Here is a 19081-nt window from a genome sequence, read left to right on the forward strand (position 1 = left end):
TCATGGTTTTTACTTTCAAGATCTCGGTGGAAACTAATGGGACTCGTTTCTTCCCCCCTCTCTATGTTTCATTCACAGATATAGGATACCTCGCAGCTTCTGTTCAGTGCGACATTATGCAACCTGCGCGACTCGAATGAAGGACGACTGAGACTGACTGACTGGTTGCGGGTGAAGAACGTGGCGGCGCTTGAGGCAATAAAAATAGCACGCTTTCTTCGTCATCGTTTGTTTGTCTGTCGACGACGACTCCGAAAACGTCACCGGTGACTGGTTCACTGATCTCCTCGCCGTCGGCTCAAAAAGCGTTTATCAGGGTGGAATTCCAGCAACTGAAGTGGTATCACGCATCGCGAGATATCATCATCTTGGCGCGCATTTTGTGAGCAAACAAGAGAAGGAAGCGCCCGCAGTCTTTGATCCAGTTTGCTGCGGAAAGCTGTGATATTGCTGTGTGCTTTATGTCAAAAGAAAAATATTACAAAATGGGTTCGACGCAACGAAGCAAGCTGATTGCAGTCATCGATGAAGGAACGAACAGCGCGCGCTTTGCGGTAAGTGACAACATTTCTCTGCAGAGGGCAAGCAGGCTATGATTTTAGAAGCAATGGGAATTTTTAACCATCTCAAGAGGGGATATTTCTTACTGGAATGAAAGGGAATTGGGTAAAAATTCCGATCACGTGCGCAAACGAAAGCATGCAGCAGAGTTTGATGAAGATCGTAAGACCACACAAAAAGGGACTTTTGGACCTTTTGTGTTACGATTCTGGGAATTTAAAGCTATTTTTAGACGCACGACAAAAGTTAGAAATCTATGACTAGAACAAACCGGAAATTCCATCAGTTAAGCTGTTTGATCTTGATTTCTGTTTTGCACATTTATGCATTTTGGTTGGTTTGTTTCGAGCTTGACAGAGAGTTTACTTACGTCTTGAAGAGAGAAACGCTACCTATGCTTCTATATCTGTCCTATACTCATTTTCTTCGAATTTGTTTGAAAGTTTATTTACGGTCTACTTTCTGGTGGTTTTCATGGTGTCGCTTTGAGTCTAAATCCTATAATAGATGATAATTACTATAAGTGCAGAAAATGCAAATGCTATAGAAGCAGTTTCATAGGTAAGAGCAGTTTGAATTAACAAACATTTACAAAAATTCTTGGAATGATTTTGGCTAATCTTAGTAGCTTTGTGTGTATTTTATTAAAAAACGTTTTTGAGATTTGAATAATTAAAATTAAAGGTATTTAAAATTTGGTTATTCTAGATATATTTCTTTTCAGTATAGTCCATTACAAAAAAAGAGATTTCATTAATACACTTTTCAATTAATACACAGAGATAAGATTTGCGTCAGAATAAAACTATATGAACAATTTTACAACAACCTTGGTTCTAAGATATCTCAGGCAATAAATGAGTTATATGATAATTGTTTGAGCGCATATAAAAATTGGAATCATTTTTTTAATGTACATAGATCATCGCATTGCATGGGTGGATAAATTCAAAACAACAACTCTTCCATGTCACAAATTTTCGTACACAATACTTTTCTTCTTCTTTCACAGTATTGTTCAAAATAATAGCAGCACATATCAATTTACACATTACTATTATTTCGCTGAAAACCAAAATAATGTTGCTGGTTTTATTGTACTGTAAGTACAGGAATTCTTTCAGCAAAATATGTTTTGCAGTATTTTCGGAAATGCATTTAAACTTCTTTAGACAACATCTTTTGACCAAATCGATTGCTTGTTCCTTTTTTTTACTTTTCTTCCTAAAAGAACCCTTCCCAACTAACAATTCAGAGCCACAAACAAGCATGCATGTTTAATTATTGTTCAATAATGGTAATGGCAGCTGATTGCTCTATAAAGAGCTGAGAAGGTGCTTTTTTAACACAAACTTAGATCAATGTTCAACGTTATGCATTAGAATGAACAAAAGTTGAATCGCCACTTATTAAACGTTTCCAAAGATTCTCATTCGACTAGTCAAGATTGTTCTACAAATGAGCTGAACAAGACATGTTTCCCCTAATTAAAAAGCCAATATTCCACTAAACAAATGTATATGTATAAAAGGATATACAGAACACGAATTAACGTTTTACTTGCGTTGCACTTCAGCTATTCCCACATGTTTAACATAAGCATGAATAAGAGCTGAATAAGTATCTTATAAAATCCTAATTCAGCTTCAATATATTATAAGAACAGTTGATCCAATAGAAGCCAAAATGACGATTAACAAACACATTGTTCAGCAATAAATAAGCCTTGTAAAAGCGATCATACTATAGCTAAATTTCATAAAATGGACAAAATATCCGAAATTCGTGTTGAGTTCCGAATGCATTTCAAAGCTCATAAATTATGCTTTCTTAAAACTTTTGAAATAGCTGTTCAGAAAATAAACATGGTCAGTCTCCAGAAATGCAGAATTATTGTGAAAAACAAAAATAAACATTTAAGCTAAGTACTCCGAGTAGGAGCAAAGTACTGACAAACAAAGCGTGATATTGACTTGATTGACATAAGAGATAAAATATCTGAAGACAATATCAAAATTTTGTTCCTTCTAAACCTATGAAAAATTTGATAATGAATAGCTCGCAGCTATTGCAGAATCTAAATATAACATGCCAATTTTGTTCTAGTAGTTTATTTTAGATATCTGGAAATGATATTTTATATCATATATCTATCAAGTTAATATCACTTTTAGCATTTCATATTATATTTTCTATTGCTAAGCTTTTTTCGCCTGCTCGGGATGTTTTTCCGTACAAGAAAAATGGAAATTTCTTTGACAGAATTGATTAAATAAATTTCTATAGCCAGCTACATTTGAGATGACATTTCTTCAGAACTGAATAACTACTGCGCTCTAAGAAAAATGATTTACTTGGCCATTTCCGAAATTAAAAATCGCATCAAGATATTCGAATATTTTTCTATTCAGGTGGGTTCTGAGGACTAACCTTTCAAATGATTCAATTATATTCATACAGAGAACTTTTACTTCAATGCATATGTAATAGGCTTATGAAAAATACAAATAAAAAAATAATCAAACTATAATTTATAAAAAACTAAAACTTATTATGAAATTAGATTAATCATTTCAGACTGTTTTTACTTTGTGTAAATAAACATTATTTTGACCAACATCGACATAAATTTTCTCACTGTGCGCTAAAAATAGCCGACTGAACTCAGCTTGGATCAGCACTAAACAGCAGCTGAATAATATGCTTGTTCAGTTGTAGAATAGCGTACCATGTGTTGATAAGAAGTTGTCGAATAGAAGCTCGAACATGGTCAATATTCAGCTATGAGAAGTTTATATTTTGCACTGGACGGTATAATCATCAATTCTAGGATGGCGCAGATGGCAAGGCATACCGCTGACGATTGGAAGGTCTCGAGTGTGAATCCAGTATACAGGCGATTTTTAAATAAGATTGATTTACTATCATAATAATAGTGCACACTACATTTATAAAGTGCCTAGAAAAATATTTTTTTTTGTTTTATAAGTCTTTAATTATTTTTAGACCAGCCGTATAAATGCTGAACTAAATGCTTGTAAAACGTTTTTGAAGCTGAAAAATAAAGTTGATATTCAACGACATGCTTTAAAGTTTCTCCAAATTTGTGTGAACAATGCTTTAACAAAGGCTGGCCATTGAAATTATTAAAATGTTTTAAAACATGATGCTGGATAAAACTGCCATAATGGTGTTTGTTAAATGAGTGAATGTTAGTTAGGTATGCCTCATAATTTATGTAGCGCCTTGAAATTGTAATTTTTTGCAAATAAATTGGACAATCCACACTCCAGGATGAGTGGTTGACATCAAATTGGGTTTTTCTTTCTTTGTTGGAATGGATACAATTAACACAGAACTCTTGTTCAGATGAACAATCCTTAACATCATGCCTCTCAGCACACTTAGCACAATGGAGGTTATTCTTACATTCGCTTGACTTATGTCCATATCCGCAACATTTGAAACATCGAAACAAATCAATACTTTCCATGATACGGCACCTTTCAAAATCAATTTCAAATTTCTTCCTACAGAATTGGAGCAACATTTATTCTGCACAGGTCAAGCGACCAAACCAAGATTAGTTTTTTCCGAACAATGAAACTTTTCCGGCTTCTGAATAGTGTTTGATCCTTAGACCTTGACGCTTGCTCTTGCGAGGCGGACGACGAGGGCAGGATCAAACATGTCGCGCGTCGTAGTGAAAAAGTGCTGCGATTCGTTAATAGTGTTTGATCTATTCATCGCGTCGCTTGTTCTTGCGTGGGCGAGTGATGAACTCTTGTTCGGCGTACTATGCGATTATCAAATTATTTCGTGGTTATGCGTGATTATATCATGGATCTTATCACCAAACACACCCAATATCCATTACATGACAACTGTGGAGATGCAGTGGTATACTCGGTCTCTAGTAACAATGGTTGTCTAACTAACATTTCTTCTCTTCCCCGATGATCGTAAGGACGTGGCCGGTGCCGTTATTGACTTTTAAAATTTGAGCTCTCAATTTGTACACATTGAGAATGGTAAGCTGATCCCGAGCCCCATTCATCAAATCTCTGTGCATCTTCGATTGCTCTGGTCAATCACGGAGTAGCAACTACGAATTGTACGGTCATCTTTGCTTATTGGTCATGCTGATAAATTTTTACACTGAGGCAAAAAAACTTTATAATTTCTTAACAAATAAATATGATTTTTTGCCACAACGAATATTTATTTATTTTATATTATGAATTTTGAAAAAGGGGGAAATTCCTTTAAGTGATTTCCTAATTAAATATTTCTTAAAAAGGCACAAAACCTGTTTATCTGTTCAAATATGTTAAATTTAGGCTCTCCAGGAATCTCCATAACGTAGCCGAAATCTTCCAAATACAGTATTTTCGAATGTTCTCAAACAAGTATCCAGGAAGCCAATCAATTAGATGGATGAGTGCCAAACTTGTTGTCTCTGAAAATAAAATCAAAGAATTAGGAAACAAACGAACACGGTAAGAAATTTCGTAACCCAAACTAATTATACTATCCAGGATCTTTTTCTCTAGGTGTATTAAAACGATAACACTCAAAAACAATATGGGCCATGTCTTATGATTTATTACATTCACAAATATTTGAATCTGTGATATTCATGCGGTACAAATGACTGCTACAAATGTAATGATTAGACCAAGGTACCTTTAGGTACAGGTACAGCAATCTAAGTAGTCAGTGGATGCGGGGAGTGGTAAACAGCGAGGGGAGGAAAATGACAGCTGGTGAGTCGGCGAGCTGGCGAGTTTGTTAATACAATTTTCCCCTCCATCGGTTGCTATCGTCTCCATAGTGCCGTAATGTTTATTATTACGTGTTGAAAATTCAAAAGGAACATTTTCTGCAGATACCAACGACAGTTTCAGAGTACAGGTAAAATATAAATTTATTCCTTAGATTAGGTCTAAGTATTAATTCTATTTTTCTGTTGTTCAGGATGCTGTGATTCCGCCACGCGAGAAATTAATCGGAAATAAAACAAATTCCTTATGTGAGGATGACACAGACGATTGCGTAGCGCAGCTCATGATTCGTTCGGCTCGAAAAGGACAATTTCAATTACGGAGGATATTATGTACCTGCTACAGAAAACAAATAAATTCATCAATTTCAGATGCTTCTTCACAACGTGCGTTTTGAAGATGGGAATTGGAGCAAAACAAGCATTTGCTATTATGGAGAGTTGTGCTATTCCCGTGTAGTTCCAGTGATACAGTGACACAATTCATAATGTGTTGAAAGTGTATGAATAAAAACTTTATGCTAGAAAAGAAACTTAAAGTTACCAGAATTGTTTGAATGAGCACACTTTCATTATATTTTTATTCAAAAACAAGAGGTTGAGGAAAAATCCTTATTCTCTTTATGTCGACGATAGACAGCTGAAGGAATGACAAATGTGATTTTCATTTATGTTTCCTGTGACTTTTTCCAACCTAATTCTCATGTCGTCATCATGATGAATTATTTCTTTTGATTTTAATATTAATCAAAGTTTTACACATGGTTGTTGATTGACGTTCTCGAAACAAAATAAAAATTGAGGGGAAAAAGTTGCTAGGATCTCAAGGCTTGCTGACCTGATGGAGCAGCACAAACTTTCCAGCTGTCAAATATGTTTCCAATATGGCGGAATGCTCTAAATGACAGATTGCATTACCTCCCTTATAAATACCTTGGATTAGACGTTAATCTAGAAAAGGAGTAAATTACGTCCAACAGGAAGATATCGGAACTAGGGAAATACTTTAACTTTCGGATAAATGGAATAACAATATCGACCATGGTCACTTGTATTCCAAGAAATTTACGAATCATGTATTGATTTTTCTAGCTGTGAACAAGGAGATTCCAACTTATAAAAATGAGCTAATTGAAAGTTAAACACACCATACCCAAGAAACCATAAGCATTATATTATTGCATTAATTTGGTCGAAAGTCAACATTTTTTGCATGAATAATGTTATCATGCATTTATTCAATAACTGTCAAGCAATGATGCATTTGATTAACATTGTAAATGCTTTGTAGCATTATTTTAATATAGCATTATGCTAAGCGTTTAGAGTGAATATACAGTTATGCTGTCATACAAGATAGCATAACCTCATTGAACGCACTTGAATCTGTAATAAATATGTAAGACGATCGAGCACGTTCGCACTCGCTCATTACGTTTTGTCGGATATGGAAGAATAATGAAATGACTTTCTTTCATCTCGAACCCCCATTTAATGATCTAAGGATATATGTATTCAATCAGAATTGTTGTATTTTATCTAGGAGACTCTTTTACTCATAAGGAGCGAGAAGAAATGTCGATCAATTTCTCTCCCCTGAAATCTTTTTAATGCGCTAGGGCTTTGTTTTGTGGATTAAGTTCTGTTATTTCCTCTACGAGAAAGAATGGTGATCAAATTCTTTCTATTGATGTTTCATTTGGTGAGGAAAGGAAATCAATCGCCGAAGAGAATTATTTCTATTCACAGTAACTGGGCGAATAGTAATGTTACTACACACAGTGGCTTCGTTTATAAGGAACTTTTATCCTACCTTATTACATCAGCAGCTTTAGCACAGGACACCAACGCGCCAGGCATCCAGCACACCATCATCCTAGTTGTGGGTTCGAATCCTGATTCCAACAAAAAAAATCATTACGCTGGTAAAGAAAACCATTGAAAAGTAGTCAATGGATTCATTGTTTTGTTTATTTTCACCGCAAGCCCTAAACATACAATATTTTAAGCTAATATACATCATGAACCCTAAATATACAAACATACATGCTTTAGTAGGGCTTGTGCATTAAAACTGCTTTACCAAGTATTGCATTAATTTGGTTGTTGTGGGGCCCTTTCCCACTTTAATTATGCTTTATGAAGCTCTTAAAGGTTATGTCACTTTAAAACAAAATCTGATAGCACACTATAGAGCAAACATAAAGTATGCATATATAGCTTCGTGGTTACTTGGGTACCCAGCTACGTTTTCAATTAAAGATCAGTTTAGAGATAAATTTGAAACAATATTTTCTGGTTCTTTATAATGCGGTGAAATCTACAAATATACATAGAAGTCGCATAATAATGACGCACTATATACGGTTCAAGTAGATTTGAAATCGATATATCTCAAAATCCAAATAATTTCGAGACATGGGGTCTTCAGTAAAGTTGTTCTGGAGACAGAGCGCTATCTGATGGTACCTCATATAATTCGAAATTTGGCTGCTAGGTGGCACTAGTGTGCATGAAACTTTTATTTTTGTTTTGCAGCTATCTCAGGAGCCTGTCCATCTAGAAAGTTAACGTCTTCGACAAACATGTTTAGCAGCTCAACGACTATTATTATTTTAGTCAATCTCCAATTTCAAGGCCTAAATAAAGATAGCCTTTGAGCTACTGTATATCTCTATCGAAGACACCATCTTTCTTATTGATCGGACTGCTGAGATAACTGCACAACAAATGTTTCATGCTCATTGGTGTCACCTGGTGGCAACATTCAGAATCAACTATCTCGATCAATGATTGCCCTTGGCTTATTAAACAACTTTGTTGAAGACGCCATTTTTATAAGTGGCCAGGATTCGGAGATTTCTGCAAAACAAAAGTTTCATTCTCACTAGCGCTACCTGGTGGCAAAATTTTGAACTGCCTCTAACAATGATAATCCTTGAGCTACTGAACAACTGAGATATCCGCAAAACATTTTCATGCGCTTCTTCTTGGCATTACGTTCCCACTGGGACAGAGCCTGCTACTCAGATTAGTAACTTAGGGGTCTATTTTATAAGTCGAGTCTATCAAAATGACTCGACAGGAGTCACTGTCGACCGAAAAATTCACTCGACTCAGCTCTGTCACTCGAATTTTTCGACAGTTGTCACTCTATGTGACTGGATTACTATGGATCAATGCACGAGTTCACTAATTTGACGTTTGAGCGGTGCCGCATTCACTGATTTCCATGGTCACATAAATAACATTGCACCGCTAAAACGTCAAATAGTGAACCCGTGCATAGGTCCATGGGAGTCGATGGGTGACATCTGAAATATGCATGCTTGCTTTGATCGACAATGAATATAGACGAGTCACATGAATCTGCTCGATTTACAAAATAGGCCCTTTAGTAACAGTTAGTAACTGAGAGCTTTCTTTGCCAAAGTTACCATTTTCGCATTCGTACATCGTGTGGCAAATACGATGAGACTTTATGCCCAGAGAAGTCAAGGAAATTCCAATTACGAGAAGATCCTGGTCCGACCGGGAATCGAACTCAGACACCGCCAGCATGGCTTTGCTTTGTAGCCGCGGACTCTAACCACTCGGCTAAGGAGGGCCCCTATTGGCGACTGTCAATTATTCATAACAAGTCAGATATTGTACCGTTTTGATTCATATTACGGACACTTAAGGCCTCAGTGAAGTAAAACTCAACAAAGAGCATACTAAATAAATCATCTGTATAAACAAAAATGGAATGGTGTTTGTATGTCACGAAATGGCTTGAGAACGGGCTATCGGATTTTGAAAATTCTTCCACAGTTATGTTCCTGAAGTGTTCCGACGTGTTTATGAATATAAAAAGCAAAGGATATTTAACGGGAAAGTTGGAAAAACAGGAGTGAACGGAACTTCCATTTTGTACGAAGCGTTTCATGACGTTTTTTAACAGCCTACTTGATGGCGAGACGAAGTTTCCTCAGCGTTATCGAGCGTCGGAAATACTTAACTTTCGAATGATATGTAAAGAATATGCTTTCGTAACTTGAATAATTTTAAATAAATCGAAATTTGTAGCCTTTTTGTGATTCTTATTCTGGACGCTTTCTCAATTTTGCCTCATATTCCGGACACTTTGATTCGAATTCCGGACAGTTCATAAAAATCGACAAACCACTAAATAGACGTTAAGGAAGTTGGGCGTTATAAATTCGCATGCATATTAATGTAAAAAGCTTTTTAATACGAGCCTCAAAAGTGAGAACTTTTGAACGGCAAAAATTGAAACATTTCGTGTGAAATGTTTCCCATACAAAGCAGAGTGTCCGGAATTTGAAGCTGTCCGTAATATGAATCAAAACGGTATGATGCTACGAGAAGAATTAAGAGATTATAGCAAGTGTGGTATACACATAAGGAAATATTACACAAATAACTCTTTAGTACACATTTGTTGGCCCTGAAAAGGGTCGATTGAATTGTTGGATTCGAGTAACACGGACACATTTTGACGGCGCACAGGTTGAAATCCTCCTCGCCCGATTTGGTTTGCTGTGGTGGCTTCTTCTGGGTCTTCTTCATCGCGGCGGTCTTTGAAACTTCGTTGGTTTTCTCCTCCTCCTTCTCGGATGCCAGCCACAGCCACAGTTTCCCGGGATTTCACTTCACTTTTGCCAATCTTGCAGTCTTGCCGACATCACAGTTTTAGTTTCCGCCGATGTATTTCTCGATCACCTGCAGGGATGAAACGTTCCGTTCGTTTAGGACTGCTTCCACTTTTTCTTCTTGGCGGCGGCAGCGGTGATGGCTTTGGCTTCGGACGGCCTCTCGGTCGGTTGACGGTCAGTTTAAGCGAAGCAAGACAAAAGGGGGGTCCTTCGCTATCGGTGTCTGTGCCTAAGAAGCACGCCCGGTCAGAGCAAGCCGATCTGTTGCCTGCTGAGATGCGATCCAAGCGGAGAGTGTAAAGCAAATGACGTCAACTTTTCTCTAGCACGGCTATTTATAGATTTGCTTGAAATCAACGTTCTCTTTTAAAACAGTTATTAAACTATTTGGACAGGTATGTGCTTGCTGCATTGCTACTGAATGTTCGCTTGACGTTAAAGGAATTCTCATGACGAACTTCAAGCAATTTCCTTAGAAGATGCCCGCAATAATCATTGGTGAAACTGGCGAGATTTTGATGAATTGTGTTGAACTAGTGCAGATTATTGGTTTGAATCCATTGACTTGGGTCATCCTGTGAAAAATCGTCGTAAGACCTCTGATGAGTATTTTTTTCGACTCTTAAAAAGATTCACAGTACATCTTTCCCGACATCCCCAGTAGATTTCTTACGTAGAAGACCCGGTTTGAGAGGTCTTTAAAGTCCGTAGCTATGTTAACTCTAGCACTATGCTTTGATGGGTCCTTAAAGTATACAATATACATGTTTTAATAGATTTCTCTAAGAATTCTTCGCAAAATCGTTGGCATCTAGCTTTTTACGCTAGCTTGCTATAAACTTTGATTCACCCCTTTCTGACATTTCTTTGATACACTATATTTTTTATGGTTGGATTTTAGTAAGCTATTCAAAAGTGAAAATTCATCGTCGTTGATAAACAGCATCAAACATTTGCATTCTCATTGAAAGAAATTGGGAATACGTAAATTTTATAACTTTCTATTTAATTCTGAAATTCTGCCTATTTTACGGTTGTATATAGAAACAAGCCGCTAAGTTAATTTCTCTGATTGATGCTGAAGGAAAATGCAAGGAAATCATGCCCAAATTATTTTCAAAGAATCATCATAAAAACTTTCACATGTATTCGAAAACAAATGAGAAATTGAGAGTTTAGAGAACATTATAATTTAATCAAAGGTCAAAGGATCAACCATTGTGGACGGGTCATCCTTTGCTTTGATTCTGGTAGTGCGCTCAATGCTGTTCCACAGGAATCCAATAAAACAGGGTTGGGAAAAAATCTGAAATTCATTCTACAGTAGCCAAACAAAGCCAATCGCAGTCAGCGAAGCCAGTGAAACTCACCCCTATCGCTGCTGTAGACAAAGAGCCTTGAAATAGCAAAAAACACCCGTTGCTAAGGGCAACCCAATATTACTGTAGAAAATTGTTCTATTTCCCGCTGCATTTCCCGCATTTAGAGCCTTCAATGGCACTAACGATTTAGAAATCTCATGCACCCAACATAGGCTACTTGATGAGATTCACGTTTTTCAACTACTGTACTGGGAAAGCCACGTGATTTTCGCGAAATTCAAGCCTACTATTACCATTCCCAACACTGCAATAAAATATTGTCTGTTTCATTCGCAACAAAACGCGCCGCCAACTTTCGAACAGACTGGAAAAATCGTCGCCAGCAAACCAATCAAAGGGATCAAAGGAGGTGATTTGCCTTTGTGTTGGCAAGACTGGTTAAACGTCAAATGCCAGAAAATAAATCAAAGGAGGTGATTTGCCATTCTGTTGGTAAGACTGGTGAAAAGTCAAATTTACAGCGGTTGCTTGGCTGGCGACGGTTTCACCGGCGACGATTACAAATCGTCGCGTCCGATAGGGTGCAAAATTTACAATACATGATTTTTTTCTCGGACGTTATTCCTGTATCTTATACATATAAAGTGGCCCCGAAAATGGTGAGCGCAATATTTGGACAATTTTATGCCCCGGTGTTCCAAACAAGAATGATTAAAGCAATATTCTATATCTTGTTAGGTGATGCCGATCAATTATTACATACACCTCGGTGAAAGAAATGAACGTGTCATTCTACGCTTCCCCTTGCGGACAACATGAATGAAACATATATTAGAACCAGTTCCATTACCACATAATGTCCACCTTAGCAATGAATACTTCTTCTCAAAAATGCAATTGGATTGTTCCTCTCATGGTCGTGTTATTAGAATAATAGTCGAGCCAAATATTAACTGAATTTTTTTTTAACATTTGTTACATTCCGTATTGGTCGGGAATAGCAAAAATTTCTTCGGGTAGGTTTGCTGACCTTCAGTGCCTAAAATGTATAAAAAGAATAAAAAAACTGAAAAATATTATATTCTCTTAAGTTTGGTATAAAAAACGGCTGAAAACAAATAAAGTGAATATTTTTGACATTCGAATAAACAATCCAATATCACTGTCTACTATGAGCCTATGCATGCTATAAAACGTTTGACTTTTACTGTGCGCCCTGTTTTCAAGTTGCCCGTGAGAGAGAGCGAGATAGCACCAACACACGGCGCACAGTAAAAGTCAAAAGAACAAAAGAATTTATGGCATGTTCAGAGGCTCATGACCGAACTATAAAATCTGTAGGTAGAAAAGGTCAAAATTGAATAACCCCTCGCAGTTTTATAGCTAGCGTAAAAAGCTGGATATACATGGGATATACAGGGAGCATGTTTTCGTAGATTTCTGAATAAGTAGATAGTGTCCTAATTCAATTATGGACAAGTCCACCAAAAAGCTTTTTTTTTGAATCCGTGGTCTATCCAAAAATCCTGGATAGCATTGAATGCTGCCCTTTCTGTAGAAATAGAGCCAATATAAGCTAAAAAGCAATAATGCTGTAGTAATAGGGTTTCTGCGCGGTGGACTACAATGAGTAGGGTAACGGTCGTATTTTGGACCCACTAAGGAAGTAATTTTAGTTTTTTGTCCCAATTAATTAATTGCACAACGTGACCAAATCAAAGAACATGCCAAATTTTCTTTATGAGATAAAAAGGCCCATACGGTCATGTAGGATCCAAAAAACGTCGAATTAATTGAACTGTGAAGCACTGTTCTTTCCTTATTTTGGACACATTAATACATTTTAGACCCTCAATATATTTTGGACACCTGACATTTTGTATATATTTTGGACACCCGATATTTTTAGCGTTCGGCGACAAAGTTCACGACACTGGTTGTATAATATTCTTGTCTAAAGTCTAGGGTAACCAATATATTTTGGACCCCCCTGGGCCATTTTCCTTAAAATTTCCCAGTTTAAATCGAAAGACCAACTCAATTCGCATGCCATTTGGAATGATAGGACTATTCCGCACTTGCATCAACCATTTGTACAATGTGTTTATTTTATCTGAAATTAATTTAATTTAATCAGTTCATCCATGCAACCATTACAACACGTTACACACATAAATTGAAGCCTTCAGAATTTTTTCAAATGTAAACAAAAACTTTTTACAAATTTCTGAACTAAAAGCGTAGGGTTTCTACGGGTCTCCATTGTCAATCGATTGATTAGACTATGGGTAAGCATATTATACAACCAGTGTCGTGGAGTTTGTCGCCGAACGATTAAAAATGCCGAGTGTCCAAAATATATACTTTGAGGGTCCAAAATGTATTGGTGTGTCCAAAATAATAAAAAAAACAGTGCTTCACAATTCAATTATTCTCGACGTTTTTTAGATCCTACATGACCGTATGTGCATTTTGATCTCGTAGAGGAAGTTTCACTCTACATTTTGGCATGTACTTTGACTTGATTACGCTGTGCAATTAATTAATTGAAACAAAAAACTAAAATCACTTCCTTAGGGGGTCCAAAATACGATTGGGTTCGACACTTCGACAGTTATGAACTGAGAGCTTACCTTCCCAATTGACCATTGATCTTACCGTAATAAATAACTTCTCTCATTCTCTTCCATCCCCCGAAACAGATCTTCAAGCTGCCCCAGTTCGAGGAGCTATGCTCGCACCAGGTCAGCATCACCCAGATCATCCCGCACGAGGGCTGGTCCGAGCAGAACCCCGTCGAACTGCTGGAAGCCGTGCGGTTGTGTGCCGTCGAAGCATGCCACAAACTGGAAACCCTCGGTTATCTGGTGAGCGATATCGCCTCCATCGGTATCACTAATCAGCGCGAGACGACCGTTGCGTGGGACAAATATACTGGCGATCCGCTCTACAATGCAATCGGTATGAGACTTTAATTCCAGCGCCAGGAATGTTCATTTAGATTACACCAACCTTAAATCCTGGGACGTTGCTTAATCTATTTTGTGATATCTTATCGGTAGATGCCGATGGCATCGCAACCGATTTCGCATACCTCGAACCACATTATTATCAAACTTGAATGAACCTAAAATTAATGGTCTAACCTTTCAGAAAATCATCGGCTAATTTATAGCTAATAGTTTGTCCTTCGACGTTTTGTCACCGAAACCTTGGGAGTAGCTTTAATAATATACACTTTCTTAACATTGTTATTACAGGGAGGAGATTGTCAGAGAGGAAAGCTCAGAAGCTACTTGATCTGTATTCACCCTGGTTAGTGATGCGATTTATGCAATCGTAAATCTAAAGCCATCGAGAAGCACTCCCAAGCCTTTTCTGAATGTTTAGACCATGAATCAAAACTATGTGTAGAAAATTTGAGGTTTAATCAAGTTTGATAATATGGAAGTATCAGGTGTTTGTAACTCAAAGCTATTTGTGTTCTTTCTCTCCAGTTTGGAACGACATCCGCACAAACTCCACGGTGGACAAAGTGTTGGCCCGAATCCCGGACCAGAATCACAACCACTTCCGGCAGATTTCCGGTCTGCCCATCTCGCCATACTTCTCCGCCCTGAAGCTCTGTTGGTTGAAGGAGAATGTCCCGGCCGTGCGGAGGGCCTGTCGGGAGAAGCGTTGCTACGCCGGAACCATCGACACCTGGTTGATTTGGGTAAGACTCTGAATAGCAGTGTTCCACAGATGCTCGGAAACTCAACGCCTTGTTTTCCACACAGAACCTAACCGGCGCCGCCAACGGGGGTGTATTCGTAACGGATGTCACCAACGCCTCGCGAACGCTCCTCATGAACATCGAGACGCTCTTCTGGGATCCGATACTGATCAAGACGTTCAACCTGCACGTGGACATGCTGCCGGAAATTCGCAGCTCGTCGGAGATCTACGGCCACATCAAGTATGGGAGCATCCTGGACGGGATCCCGGTGAGTGCCATCCTCGGCAACCAGCAGGCCAGTTTGATAGGGCAGCGGTGCATTCGGGAGGGTCAGGCGAAGAACACCTACCGGAAGGGGTGCTTCCTGCTGTATAACACCGGAACCAGGGTAAGCTAGAAGTTAAGTGAGCCAGACACACATGATGATTAACATTTGAATCTCAATTACAGTGCGTACATTCCACACACGGACTGGTGACGACGCTAGCGTACAAGATGGGACAGGACAAGCCGGCGGTTTACGCGCTGGAAGGGTCGATTGCTGTCGCCGGCGTGGCCATGAAGTGGCTTCGTGATAACCTCGGGCTGCTGAAGGACATTCCAGTCGATTCGGAGCAGGTAAGAATATTTGTGGATTTTTTTGGTGAATTTGAATGAAGTTAATTCCAATTCAATATTGTTTTTTAAATTTGAACTATTAGGGTGATCAAAGTATTTTGGACAGAAAGATACGCGTATATAATTTAGCCATTGCGTTCTGCGTTATGCTTTTATAGCTGATTGCTCGAAATCATGCATTGAGTGCTCGAAAATCATGACTCGCTTTTCCCTTTATGATCTATTTATAGTTCTGTCAGTCAACCCAATAAAATGAAAACAAAAAAAATTGTCAGAGCTGGGTTCAACCCAAGAACCTTCTGATTAAGAGTCCCGTACTTTACCAACGCTATCAACTTACTGTGATGAATATATAAAATATATGTTAAAATTCAAGTTATATCTGACGTGCTGTGAAAATTTTATTCAAATTTGTCTATAAACAACTGAGATCTAGCCTTCCAAAGTTGAATATTTTGTATGGAAAATCGAAAAAGTTGCAAATGTTTTGTCCAATACTGTATGTGGACTGAAGCTCGGGCAATTACTTAGAAAGTGAGCTACTTAATCCAAAACATGCCCTTTCATCTGAACTTTTGGTTGCATGGGGTTGCTCCTTTTTTATTGATGTTCAAATTTGAAACAAAAGGTACCGCGGGGCAAGTGGGTAAATGAGATAAGTGAAAATAATTTGTGTATTTTACTGAATATGTGAATTAACGTTTCAAACTCATGTGTAAACCTTAGAGGCGATTCTGAACATTACGATAGGTATGAGATTCCTGAGATTTTTCAACCATTATTGCATAATAGAGCGAAAAATTGTCAACCTGTCAACTACAACTTCGTAGCAAGTTGTTGGCATGTAATTTTATTTTGTACTTTTTAATGAAAAAAACTATGGGAAAATAATTTTCTGTGCCAGTTCTTAATTGTCCTCTCTGACAGTTTCAAACTGAAATAAAAAAGTTTCATAATTAATTCAACGTAGACCTAAAAATAACTAAATTAAAACACCGTCAGTTTTCTAATCCTGTGGGGCAAGTGAAAAGTTTCTCATCAGTGATGGAAAGTAGCGAACACTTCTTCTGAACTGATTTATGGGTTTCAAGGGCTTTTGACTACAAACTAGTAGTTTACTGTCGATATGATGGTAATACAATTAATTTGTCTGTCAAAACCATAATAAATCACACCTTGCTCAGTTACTCGCGAGTAAACGCTCCCGAGCTTGTTGCTACTTCTTTTGACATGTTCTTCCGAGCAGACGGGTGCGGACTTACTCACACCTGGCCAGTTCCCGAGTCTGTGATGTTTGTTATGCGTTGGTATACACTCGTGAGCTGCATCGTGATGCGAACTTTTCCAGCACTGTTTCTCATTAGATATTGAATTTGTGTTTGCTCTTTAGATAGCTATAAGTAAACAAGGTTCGCAATTACTATAGGAAAACAGAACGTGCTGATAATTCAAGAAACACTTAGCTCAAAGCTTTAAAAGCTATTAGAAATCATGGAAGTTATTTAAAGAGGTTGCCAAATATTACGATATTAATGTGTCTACTTCGGACAGCCAATTGAATGGAAGACGTTTATTGAAAAGTTCCAATATAAGAGAACGCACGGTAATTCCGTGGAATGTCTATGTAAAGCTAGTTCAAAACAAAAAAATGGGATATAGGTCTATCCAAACAAAAAAGATTCTAAATACTTTATTGAAGGATTCGGTTCCAAGAAATGATTTCTGTCGAACAATTATCCGACGTCATATCCGACTTTCTTAAAAAAAAAAAATAACAAGCGGTGGAAATTCCGCAAAGCAGAAAAGCAATACTTCACTGCACTGTGACGTCACGCATCAATTTTGACAGGTACTGGTCCTGTTGTTTACAGTTTGGACTTAGTACTTTTTTCGAATCATTCTTAATTTCGTGAAAGTTTGCTGCGAGGAGAGGTTAAATCCACTGCAGATACCCACGGATCGTATTATTCTATCTTTTTACCGTGGAAAATCGTCACCATCAGCATGCTGGTGATAGAAATGCGAAGATGAAAAAATGATGGAAAAAACGACTAAGTCCGAAACGTAAACAACAGGACCAGCAGCTGTCAAATAAGTGAGGTTAGGCTCGTCATATGCAGCGCTCTATTGCTGCCAAATGATGTAAGAAGTAACATCGAAAATATTGTACTTATGATGTGGTCGAATCATTTGAACAAACATAACTTAACAGAAGAAAATTGAGTTGACAAGAATAAAAGTTTCTTTGTTTACATGTTACTTATGTTGGTTTAGGGACAAAATGTCGAAAGACAAAACGTCGAAACCCAAAACGTCGAATGCCAAAACGTCGAATCCCAAAACGTCGAAAGGGACAAAACGTCGAAAGCAGTAATTTTTCAAACGAAGGTATCTGATCAAGGATGGAAAAAAATCGTCTCTAGCAGCAAGCATGATTTGAACACCTCACCACGCGCGCACTCTATTGACATATGGAGCATCGGATGCATTGTTTGTCGTGGGACAAAGAGTTTATCGGATGTTGTTACAAGTAGCGATCAACCTGAATTTTTTCACTAAAACCATGAGCGAATGATTTTAAAATCACAAACAATATATCTGAAGGGATATCATCAGATAAAAATGGAACAATTCTCGGAATGATAAAACTATGACTCGCGAACACTTAATCGCTAGCATACATGCAGAACGATGCATTAATCGCAGAGCGTAGTTTGTTGTGATATCTTAAGCCTGATTCGCTGCTGACAAGTAATTTCTTGGCCTATCTTGATGCATGGGAAATTCCTGCAAGGAATCGATCAAGAAAGCGCTTTTTTCTGATCGCAGTACGCAGTTGAAAAGAGATGTCAGTTCAAACGGGAGTCGCTGTAGAAAATTTCTGCAAGCAATCGACGAGAAATTTCTTTAGCGATTCCTGTTCAGCAGCAAATTAGGCTTTAACGACAAAAGGTTAATCGTTGTTGCTATGATCGCACGATAAAGAACAACCGCGATTCATCGTGGATTTTGTCATGATCACTAGATTTCCATCCTTGTATCTGATAGCTAGCGTTGCTAAGGGAAAAATGGTTGCGATGTGGACGGCATTGGAAACAACCAAATTTACATTTTTTATCACAGTAAGCATGGACATAATTTTCAGAAAAATGTCACTCTACCATCAATTTTCAACGAGGAACGAAGCAGCGATTAAGCGGAAAGAGCAAATTGAAATTGAAGCATTAAAAGTATATGCAGAAGTGACTGAACCAGTCAACCATAGGGACAATATATGTAGGTTCGTTGATTGAGTAATACGTTTAGCAACGCAATCCGCAAATTGCTGCGTTGAAACATCGTGTTCCTTTTCTTTCTCAATAACTCAAACCTATTTTGAATCTTTCCTTACAAACACTTCTTATACAAGCACTAAAACTTC

At 37.8% G+C, this 19081-nt stretch overlaps 1 protein-coding gene and 1 long non-coding RNA gene across 4 annotated transcripts in view; both read left to right on the forward strand.

Moving 5' to 3' along the window:
- The window catches only part of LOC5567639 (glycerol kinase), an 80301-nt gene that overhangs the window by 25331 nt on the left and 35889 nt on the right, over positions 1–19081 (forward strand). For all 3 annotated transcript variants that reach the window (XM_001651782.2, XM_021855585.1, XM_021855586.1), the window contains exons 2-6: positions 79–554; positions 14027–14285; positions 14822–15039; positions 15104–15430; positions 15493–15660. In XM_001651782.2, coding sequence (XP_001651832.2) covers positions 462–554; positions 14027–14285; positions 14822–15039; positions 15104–15430; positions 15493–15660 — 1065 coding nt within the window. In that variant the 5' untranslated portion in view covers positions 79–461. The remainder of the gene's footprint in view (positions 1–78; positions 555–14026; positions 14286–14821; positions 15040–15103; positions 15431–15492; positions 15661–19081) is intronic.
- LOC110679825 lies at positions 5248–5887 on the forward strand. The gene is made up of 2 exons (XR_002502734.1): positions 5248–5475; positions 5539–5887. It is a non-coding gene; the product is annotated as an uncharacterized LOC110679825 (long non-coding RNA).

Source organism: Aedes aegypti, chromosome 3 (genome assembly GCF_002204515.2).
Source record: "Aedes aegypti strain LVP_AGWG chromosome 3, AaegL5.0 Primary Assembly, whole genome shotgun sequence".
NCBI classification, from domain to species: Eukaryota; Metazoa; Arthropoda; class Insecta; order Diptera; family Culicidae; genus Aedes; species Aedes aegypti.